General features: G+C 31.1%; 1 protein-coding gene across 1 annotated transcript in view; it reads right to left on the reverse strand.

Moving 5' to 3' along the window:
• The window catches only part of LOC143227370 (uncharacterized), a 119,728-nt gene that overhangs the window by 49,755 nt on the left and 57,963 nt on the right, over nt 1–12,010 (reverse strand). The window contains exons 9-13 of the mRNA XM_076458824.1: nt 9,430–9,582; nt 7,508–7,617; nt 6,013–6,283; nt 4,295–4,355; nt 746–851 (exon numbers count right to left, since the gene is read on the reverse strand). Of these exons, the coding sequence (XP_076314939.1) occupies nt 746–851; nt 4,295–4,355; nt 6,013–6,283; nt 7,508–7,617; nt 9,430–9,582 (701 nt within the window). The remainder of the gene's footprint in view (nt 1–745; nt 852–4,294; nt 4,356–6,012; nt 6,284–7,507; nt 7,618–9,429; nt 9,583–12,010) is intronic.

Here is a 12,010-nt window from a genome sequence, read left to right on the forward strand (position 1 = left end):
TCAATTGGTCCAAACTGTGTTCTCTTTGGAATTGTCTTCTTAGCAAAACACCATATTCTGTACCAAAAAAACTCTTCGATAAGACTCACCAATTACAAAGTAAATAGTTTTATGTTCATTGGCCTAATGGCATAACCAAATGTAAAAAAATGCATTGTTTTTATAAAACCTATATTTCTACATAAAATTAGTAATATATAATAATTTCAACCTTGTTAAACTAATTCTTCACCTAAAGTAACTTAAAAGGTAATTATATAGCAATGTAAACTGATAACAGAAATTTTGAAAATAAATATATTCTTAATAAAAATATGAAAGACCTTTTTAGCTAGTGCATAAATATAGCCAATAAGACATCTGCCAGCTACCCTACTACTTAGACAAAACAATTTGTTTTTCCTCTGTTGATAAGCGTTCATCCTTCTAAGATAACTGTTTATAGCAAGAAAAACCACGACATGCTACACCACTTCCTTCAGAATATAAACCTCATAGGTAGATACAGGGTTTTTATGAAAAAGACAGAGTAATTAATGAAAATTACTGAATAGCAACTCTGAATACTATAATGCCAACTGATACTGATCTTGTTCCTAGGATTTTTTACATTTTAAAAAGCAACAACTTGTTTCACTTCAGTACTGTACATTTAATCTATAGTAAAGCACCTTCCATTCAGGTTGTAATTATTACCATTCTAAAAAAACTGAAAGGGTTATTTTATGATTTTATTCTCTTTTACCTTTTTATTATTTGTTATTCCTTCAACCAACTGCCCCTGGCAGTTGAATGCAAGTGTACCATATATAGTGAACAGCTTGCAAAAATTCCATACATATCTAGAACAGCTGCAGAAAATGGGTTAAAGATTTCATACTAACAAGTTAACTAAAAAGATTTGAAAGGTTTTTCACTCAAATTTTTATCTTTCAATATGCTTTTTATAGTTTCAATAGTTTACCTTGAACAAAACACATGTCCTTAACATTTCTATTGCTTAATGACACAATTTTACAATTGGGATTGGTCAACTTTCAAAATCATCTCGACAAGCACTTCTTGCTCATGTGACACATTCATCTTTTTCATACTTATTATCCCACACTCTTTAACCTTTATCCTTCTTATTCCTGACAAGAATTAGTCAAATACTTGATAGAGTTTAAGTTTATAGATCTTTGAAAACCTAATCTTATGAATGTGCTCACCCCATTGTAAATACTGTACATTAGGTCCACCCAGCAACAGAGATGTTGTGATTTATGGGTAATAGTTTAGGCAGTTGAGCAATAATCATTTAGGTTATCTGTGTATCCAAAGAGAGAAAAGATGCACACAATGACAAGCACAAACATGTATTGTTATTGGATATTTCTTCCTTTAGAATCTGTAATTAAAACTGCTGTAATAAGTCTGCTGTAATTAAATTATTTTACACAATGCATCAATTTAGTTGTTTGAATACCTTCTACTGGTAAAGCAACAACAATATGAGAGATAATTTGAAATAATAAAAAGATAGTGCCTGAACTGATTTTTAAAAAACTGATCTTTACCATCTAATTACATTTCAGTTAATAAGGGTTAAAAATATTTAAAAAATAAGGATCTACATTGTGGTAAATAATCATCAAACATTAAAAAAAATTGCAGTTTCAATTGAACTTATGAATATTGTAAAATTATAACCATTTCTTTCTTTCTGATGGACATCTATTTCAAAAGGGTACTAACAAAAGGAAACAGAACATAAACTAAATTGAAATAAGCATAAATAATATTAAATAAATGGTTCAAGTGCACTTCATTAGTCTAGTTTTTATCCAATTTCACTGATAAGTTTGTTAAAATTGAAATTAGATTTACCTGACTCATTATTGGCATCAACTATTCTATGCAGATAGAGATAAGTTGCTGGCAAACTTGCCCATGCACGCTCAAGACAGGTTTATCCACAATCAACCAACCACGGACATGCACATTCTTTCTCTTTAAACTGATCACATTCTTTACACCCTGTGAATAGAATTGTTTTACAGTTTTCATTAGTATTGGAAATTTACTACAATTTAATAACTTCTGCCAGATTTACTAATATCCCATAATAATAATTAAAATTAATAATCAACAGTCTTAATTATGAGTAACAGACACACTTCATAAGGTTTCTAATGACTACTCTGCCTGATGTAATCACTTGGTACTCTCACTGCCAACAGGGTTTTCAGTTCTTAACCTAAAAACCTATGACAAAGTTAGACCTGTTTAGCATTATTACAACACAGCAAAGCAGAACTGTCACATATAGAGCTTCATGCCTATCACATTTAACCAATGTAGTTATTACTTTTAAGAAATGTAATGTTATACATTGATCTAGTTACTACTGTAAATAGCTAAATATACATATTGCATTTCTTAAATTTAATACTGTAAATAGCTAAATATACATATTGCATTTCTTAAATTTAATACTGTAAATCACTATGAGTTACAGAAATAAAGACAAACTTGTGTCTTATGTAGTTTGAAGCAAACTCGAACTAGATATCCACAGACCAATATCACAACCTGTGTGAATATACAACTATTACTGTATCTGGTATAGTTCTACCCACCTGAATCCATCATGCTGTTCGAAGGTGATCTTGCTAAAAAACACATACCCAACAGCCAAAATTGGAATAAAGGGAAGAGAGTTATAGTGTTAGTCAGAATAAAGAAAGTTATCTATATCCTATAATAACTGTGTTAATTTTGTGATCTATACTGAGACAACAACTACATTGTTGTAAATAACTGACCTAAACTAAAGGTTAAATATTTAGGCTTGTATTGAAATATATGTGTCTACAATGAACTGTTTATATTCTGGATTGACCATTATAAAATGAAATTTAGTGTTTTCAAGCAAAGAAAATGGGAACAAGTACCTCCTTGTTGACTAATGTAAGAGACAATGGTCAAATTATCTGAATGGATCAAGACCAAATGACCTTTACTAGAGATATGAAATAATACAAAATTCAAGCAACTGCAAGAGGTTCCAAAAAGTTGATGTGCAGGGAGGTTTGATCACCATCAAACAACTGGAGACCTCCTGAGAATCCACACATGCTCCCCACCTGAAGGAGAAACATCTGTAAAAAGGTGTACTGGAAACACTCTGATAAACATCAAACAAGGAAAGACACAAGGTTTACTTCAGTTGGCAAAGAGAAAGAACATAAAAATGGTGTTGAATTCCTTTTAAAGAGAAATCTTGGGAACACTGATATGGGTTGCCTTCAGTCTCCAGAAGGTTCATCACCAGCTGCTTGACAGAAATTGCATTCAACATAACAGTAATATAAATGTAAAACAAGTACAACAGTAAAAAAGTATACCAACAACATCTATGGCTTTAGCTTTGAAATCAATGTATGCAGACAAAGACTTGTAACAATAAAAAGTTTCAAATACCCAGGATCAATTGTAACAGATGAAGGTTCCAAATCTTCGACACTTTCCAGGATTTCACAAATAACAAAAGCATTGGAAAGGTGAAAATCAAAACACCATTCTTAGTTCTATAATTATGTTGTTGCACTCTCTTGTCATATCCATATTTTAGTATGCTTGTGAAGCATGGACCCTTACAGCAAAAAGAAGAATACAGGCCATGGAGATGAGCTGCATCAGAAAGATCTTGTACATTTCACAAAAAGATTACATTACCAACAAAGAGGTCTACAACAAGATCCAACAAACTATCAGACCATACAAAGATCTCTTGACTACTGTCAAAAAATTCAAACTGAAATGATATAGTCATGTCTCACAGTCATCTGACTTAGCAAAGACTATCTTGTAAGGCACTGTTAGAGGGAAAGGAAGAAGAGGTAGGAAGATCACATCAACGAGTGGACAGACCTAGAGTTCATCAACTCCCAAAGGAAGGTGAAAACCCTAGAAAGATGGAGGGAACTGACTACAAATTCATTTGTTGTGGCCCAACTACACTGAGAGTTAACAGACAAATTGAATTAAGAAAGTGAAACAAGAAAGCATCCATACCAATGAGATCCTAACAATACACAAACCACATATGAAGTGATAAGGCTGAAGAGGATAAGGTCATCAATGTAGAAAAGAGAAGGGAACGTGTTGGGGAAAGACTGGAGATGTGAAAAGGCTGTTCAATTCACCTTCATCAGAATCAGATTCTCCCAGAAATTGGATTGGTCAAAGGTTACAGAGATGTGGAAGGATATAAAATAGTATATAATTTACAATGCACCACAGCCCTAACCTCCTCTGCATTGTAGTACCTGATGCCACAGAAGACATAAGTGGTGGAGTATCAGTAGTGGCTGGATTCATAATAAAAAACATTAAACATAAAAAATTAAGTAAATATGAAAAAGAAAAGATATTCCACAAATACCAAGTAAGCAGAAAATAAATGACAACAAACTAAGAATTGTTAAACACTTAGCATTAACCAAATGTGTACACGATAATTGTGATTAGGTACCACTGCACACTAAAATGCAAAATCAAAAAGTGATAATATTGCCCTATAGTATAGGGTGAATTAGCTTCACGTGTAGAATGAGTTGCATTCCTGTTGGTGGAGGGTTGTCACATGGTAATTTGCATGGTATAGTGTAACTATACCATGAGAAATTACATAAGGGTAGGTGGAAGCATCAAAGTTGGTGATAAACTAAAACTGTGCATACAGAGGGCTACACAAAGTGAGAAAAGCTATTATGTTTGCAGAATAAGGTATTTTATCAAATACCTTGGGTTTCTATTGGTTAAAAAGAGAGAAGTTGCATGTGGTCATAGAATGAAGGGTATGATTTTCTATTTTATGGCTCTGTAACTAAATAAGATTGAAAACTAAAAAATGCTTTGTCTGAAGAATGGCAGCATAATAATAAGTAATTTATGTCAAATTTCATATCTATTGGTATGAATAGTGGTGGTAAATAAATTATAGAAGAGGGGATGCCTAGAAAGAAAATGTCACAATTGTCACACTAGGAGAAATTCAAAATGTTTTTAACACTGCTTTATAAAATTAAGCACATAAAACTTAAATGTGATTAAAATATGGATTATTAGGTGTTTATGCCAAATTTATTTTTATACCACAATAACAAGGTAGTTCAACTGGATTCTGAATGCAACTCACTAATAAACCTGTACAGCATGTACAGCAAAAGTTGCCTGTAATGAAAGTGTTAATATGTCTAATTTCAACTTAACATTCATTAATATATTATTGGTGCTTTATTTTGCAGCAGTCAACAGTTTCAGTCATAAGTAATAAACATTGTAATGTGTGACAAATATTTCTTACCTATACCTCAACCTTTTAGCATTTTACTGACAATATTCTTAGATGACTGTAATTTACATCTAATGAAAATACTTTGTTTTGAATAGATACTAAGAACTTTTATTTGTGTGAGTTGTCTGAACACAATAGTTAACAATGATATTCAATAAAATAAGGGTTTGATTTGTCCAAATATTTTGCTGTCACCTACTACACTCTCTAAACCTAAGTTTATCTGTTGTGTCAAACAAGAAAATTCTTGTAATTTTCTAAGTCTTCTAAGCCTCTTTATTCATTTCTACTAGAGTTATGAATTATAAGTATCTCCACAAAATACAATTTACTGCTAAAACAATTTCTTAAGAAATACAAGATCATGTTACGGTATGGCTAGAAAATCTATAAAACATTGATAAGTGCACTGTTTATTGGTAAAATCCCTTAGGATATGTTGAATTAAAAGTTGTAACAATTCCTTTTTATTCTTCTTTGTGAATTACACTAAATAATTGTTAAAGGATAAAAAAACATCAATTCTAATACACTCTTGAGTTGAATATTAAAGTAGAGTTAGGATTCCTATTTTCTTTTAAATTTTGAAAACTGGTATGCAGCTGTATACTCCACACCTAAAAGGTACTCACAAGCTTTGTATTTTAAATATAAAATCTGTAATAGTTATAGCATCATCATTATACCTCTTGTCTCTTCTTCTGGCATTTCTAGCAGGGGAAGACACCAACTCTCTGCATATGATGGTGAGTACCACACCCGCAGTTCTGTTCTAGGATTTATGGCTCGAGTAGTGTTGAAATAAAGGGACTGGCCTTGTTGGACTAAAACTAGGTTCTGTTGGCAGTAACTTTCTGCTGGCCTTACAAAACGCATCCAGTTGCTACGTGATTCCTCAGAGGTGTCTAGATACACTGTGTGGTCTTCATTATGTTCAACCTACATAACAAAAATGTTTTAAAAAAGAATTATATATTACAAGTGAAAAGATGATCCTATGCTGTAATCTTGATATGTTAATATTCAGAGTACATTTCTGTCATATGAAGTAATTATAAAAAAAGAACTGAACTGAAATTTCTTGTACTACATTATGCAGAATTAATATGTTCACACAATAATTTATATACAAACTTCCTGGTCTAATAACAAATTACATTAAATCAAAGCTGTGTCAAATAAAGCTATCAAGTTACATTACATTAAACCTTATTTCAATTTGTAGACAGAACAGTTAGCCAAGCACAAGATTTTAAGACTTATAATTTTTTCATAATTTTTACTAAGTATAAAAATATCTTTGAACAACCTACACTAATTTACATTTTCAGAGATTTTAGTGATATAGTGTCAAACAAAATGAGGTATTTTTTATTAGGTTTGCAGGATTATTAGCTTAGCAATTTTTTTTTAGGCATTGCCATGGATAACTTAGCAAAGCAATATTAATTTACAGGATTTTCTTACATCTTTTTAATTTTATTCAACCCTTTCTACATTTTTCTACATTTAAAAACATCAAAGATCTCAGAAACAAAATTCCTTTTCCATGTCTTAAAATTAACCCCTTATCATCTTATCTGAAAATATTAATTGTCTACATTTATTCACTTATTATTTTCTTTCAGTTCTTACTGATTTATATTCAAATTTTTCTTTCAAAGCAAAATTTTAAGATACTTAAGAAAAAATGTATTTAAGTGATTCTGTAATAGCTACAAAGTTTTTATTTTATAACATTCTGAGATTTAAGAACTAAAAAAAATTATATTAATCAATCTCTAATGGCACAATGAATATTTTTGAACATTTTAAAATTTCTGTATGCCTAAAATTAATTCCTTTGTTTTTGTAACATAAAATAATATTTGAATATTGGACTAACTGAAGTTAACACTGCTCAATGTCAAATGTTTTTCCTTTGTTTATGATGTGAGGCCATTTTAATTATGAACAGGGTAGGATAATTTTACAAGCTTATAAATATGTTTATTGTATGCATAAATCCATTAATTAAAACATATTGTAAAGGTTACTGAAATGATGACTGATATAAAATTTAACAAGGAAAAGAAAATCAAAGTTACTATTGCCACCAATAAGAATGTGGCAATTAAAACTATGATAACCCTTACCTAAATATTTCTTTTTACTTATACTTACAATGAGTAAAAATCTATTGTTGGGTCTTTTTTCTGTTTTTACTAGAACACCCTCAATTGGTCCAAACTGTGTTCTCTTTGGAATTGTCTTCTTAGCAAAAACACCATATTCTGTACCAAAAAAACTCTTCGATAAGACTCACCAATTACAAAGTAAATAGTTTTTATGTTCATTGGCCTAATGGCATAACCAAATGTAAAAAAATGCATTGTTTTTATAAAACCTATATTTCTACATAAAATTAGTAATATATAATAATTTCAACCTTGTTAAACTAATTCTTCACCTAAAGTAACTTAAAAGGTAATTATATAGCAATGTAAACTGATAACAGAAATTTTGAAAATAAATATATTCTTAATAAAAATATGAAAGACCTTTTTAGCTAGTGCATAAATATAGCCAATAAGACATCTGCCAGCTACCCTACTACTTAGACAAAACAATTTGTTTTTCCTCTGTTGATAAGCGTTCATCCTTCTAAGATAACTGTTTATAGCAAGAAAAACCACGACATGCTACACCACTTCCTTCAGAATATAAACCTCATAGGTAGATACAGGGTTTTTATGAAAAAGACAGAGTAATTAATGAAAATTACTGAATAGCAACTCTGAATACTATAATGCCAACTGATACTGATCTTGTTCCTAGGATTTTTTACATTTTAAAAAGCAACAACTTGTTTCACTTCAGTACTGTACATTTAATCTATAGTAAAGCACCTTCCATTCAGGTTGTAATTATTACCATTCTAAAAAAACTGAAAGGGTTATTTTATGATTTTATTCTCTTTTACCTTTTTATTATTTGTTATTCCTTCAACCAACTGCCCCTGGCAGTTGAATGCAAGTGTACCATATATAGTGAACAGCTTGCAAAAATTCCATACATATCTAGAACAGCTGCAGAAAATGGGTTAAAGATTTCATACTAACAAGTTAACTAAAAAGATTTGAAAGGTTTTCACTCAAATTTTTATCTTTCAATATGCTTTTATAGTTTCAATAGTTTACCTTGAACAAAACACATGTCCTTAACATTTCTATTGCTTAATGACACAATTTTACAATTGGGATTGGTCAACTTTCAAAATCATCTCGACAAGCACTTCTTGCTCATGTGACACATTCATCTTTTTCATACTTATTATCCCACACTCTTTAACCTTTATCCTTCTTATTCCTGACAAGAATTAGTCAAATACTTGATAGAGTTTAAGTTTATAGATCTTTGAAAACCTAATCTTATGAATGTGCTCACCCCATTGTAAATACTGTACATTAGGTCCACCCAGCAACAGAGATGTTGTGATTTATGGGTAATAGTTTAGGCAGTTGAGCAATAATCATTTAGGTTATCTGTGTATCCAAAGAGAGAAAAGATGCACACAATGACAAGCACAAACATGTATTGTTATTGGATATTTCTTCCTTTAGAATCTGTAATTAAAACTGCTGTAATAAGTCTGCTGTAATTAAATTATTTTACACAATGCATCAATTTAGTTGTTTGAATACCTTCTACTGGTAAAGCAACAACAATATGAGAGATAATTTGAAATAATAAAAAGATAGTGCCTGAACTGATTTTTAAAAAAACTGATCTTTACCATCTAATTACATTTCAGTTAATAAGGGTTAAAAATATTTAAAAAATAAGGATCTACATTGTGGTAAATAATCATCAAACATTAAAAAAAATTGCAGTTTCAATTGAACTTATGAATATTGTAAAATTATAACCATTTCTTTCTTTCTGATGGACATCTATTTCAAAAGGGTACTAACAAAAGGAAACAGAACATAAACTAAATTGAAATAAGCATAAATAATATTAAATAAATGGTTCAAGTGCACTTCATTAGTCTAGTTTTTATCCAATTTCACTGATAAGTTTGTTAAAATTGAAATTAGATTTACCTGACTCATTATTGGCATCAACTATTCTATGCAGATAGAGATAAGTTGCTGGCAAACTTGCCCATGCACGACTCAAGACAGGTTTATCCACAATCAACCGAACCACGTGACATGCACATTCTTTCTCTTTAAACTGATCACATTCTTTACACCCTGTGAATAGAATTGTTTTACAGTTTTCATTAGTATTGGAAATTTACTACAATTTAATAACTTCTGCCAGATTTACTAATATCCCATAATAATAATTAAAATTAATAATCAACAGTCTTAATTATGAGTAACAGACACACTTCATAAGGTTTCTAATGACTACTCTGCCTGATGTAATCACTTGGTACTCTCACTGCCAACAGGGTTTTCAGTTCTTAACCTAAAAACCTATGACAAAGTTAGACCTGTTTAGCATTATTACAACACAGCAAAGCAGAACTGTCACATATAGAGCTTCATGCCTATCACATTTAACCAATGTAGTTATTACTTTTAAGAAATGTAATGTTATACATTGATCTAGTTACTACTGTAAATAGCTAAATATACATATTGCATTTCTTAAATTTAATACTGTAAATAGCTAAATATACATATTGCATTTCTTAAATTTAATACTGTAAATCACTATGAGTTACAGAAATAAAGACAAACTTGTGTCTTATGTAGTTTGAAGCAAACTCGAACTAGATATCCACAGACCAATATCACAACCTGTGTGAATATACAACTATTACTGTATCTGGTATAGTTCTACCCACCTGAATCCATCATGCTGTTCGAAGGTGATCTTGCTAAAAAACACATACCCAACAGCCAAAATTGGAATAAAGGGAAGAGAGTTATAGTGTTAGTCAGAATAAAGAAAGTTATCTATATCCTATAATAACTGTGTTAATTTTGTGATCTATACTGAGACAACAACTACATTGTTGTAAATAACTGACCTAAACTAAAGGTTAAATATTTAGGCTTGTATTGAAATATATGTGTCTACAATGAACTGTTTATATTCTGGATTGACCATTATACTTATGCAACTTATAATGAGTCAAAAACTATACTGTGAAAAACAGTTGGCTTTGTCATTTGAAGTGTCAAATACGATGTATGGAAACTGTCAATCCTAAATATTTTAATTCAAGAAACTTGCACACACACCGTAGAATTTTAAAAAATGCTGTATATAAGCTGTTTCACTCCATTATAACATATGAGGGTTATTTTGTTAACATAAGTCTGTCCAATGGCAAGCCTAATAGGCAGGGAAGGAACAGAGAACAAACCAAAGATGACCAGTTCTTAAAAGTGAGAAGAATCGAAAAAAAACACACCAAAGAACGTGAAGGCAAGCATAGATATCCTGTACTGTCTATATCAGTTATGTGATCTACACTGAATCAACAACCACATGATTAACTTAGCATAACACTTGCTGGAGTTGAAGTAAATGATAATCCTCAAAAGGGATACATCTAGAATGAAAAAAAATTATTCATATTCTGTAAAACAATTGACTCAGTACAAGTTATGTTACATTTTAATAACATAATAATTTGAAAAAGTGGAATGCTTAGATTTGTGTTAGAAAATGTAAGACATAGATAAAGAAAGTTGTACATAAGCAGGGACAGACAAAATTTCCTTTAGTTTTACTCATGATAGTCCATAATAACATAGTAATATCATCTGGTATGTGCCTAGGCAGTCTTATGGAACACCTAATTCCTACAGAGTTTATTGCAACCAGTAGTAATAATAATAAGATTGGTTGCTAGCATGGAATTAGACTGAGAGAAGCAGACCTGTCTGGGCAATGCTCACCACAAAGTGGGATCCAGTGAAAATAAGATGTAAGGGACCCTGGAAAATAAAGAGACAAGGTTGTATAAAAGTACCTCTTCTCCTTATAACCCAGAAGATGAGGTAGAGAAACTCCCAGAAGAAACCTGGCAGAGCATGTAAAAACTTGGGACAAGTCCAAATATCACCTTATAAAAAGTTCACCTCTGGGCAAAAGAAAGGGGCAGCAAAAAAAAAAACGTGTTGAATCTGCTGACATTTAATTCAGAAGATACCTTACTTGTAAAGACCAAAATAAGCAAAATGGATATCTGAGAATCCACCTCTAAGGAAACAGGGAAATTCAAGGGAAACCAAAGGATTCCAATGAAAACAGTCAACACAATCATCACAAAAGGAGGTAAAAGTGGGTCACATAACACTTCCACACCTAAGAGGTCTAACAAATTATCAGATTATAATTTATTGCAGAGATGAGAAATAGATGGTAAAAAAATTGCAAAGATGGATGTGTCCCCTTTTCTAGTTGCCAGAGACTTAAAAAGAAAGGACCTACCTATAAGGGTATAGCAGGACATAAGGGGAAAGAGAAAGTTCTACAAACATGCCAACAACTCCTACTTATGACATCAATATGTCAACAGCCAGAAAATATATAATTCCACTAGGAAGCAGAAATAAAGATAACCAAACAGGAAAATAGGATACAAGGTCTATCTGTTCCATCACAAAACAGAATCAAAATTCTCTTCAGGATCAAAAATAGGTAACTTCAGAAGCCCTA

The sequence above is a fragment of the Tachypleus tridentatus genome, chromosome 9 (assembly GCF_004210375.1).
Source record: "Tachypleus tridentatus isolate NWPU-2018 chromosome 9, ASM421037v1, whole genome shotgun sequence".
Lineage (NCBI taxonomy): Eukaryota > Metazoa > Arthropoda > Merostomata > Xiphosura > Limulidae > Tachypleus > Tachypleus tridentatus.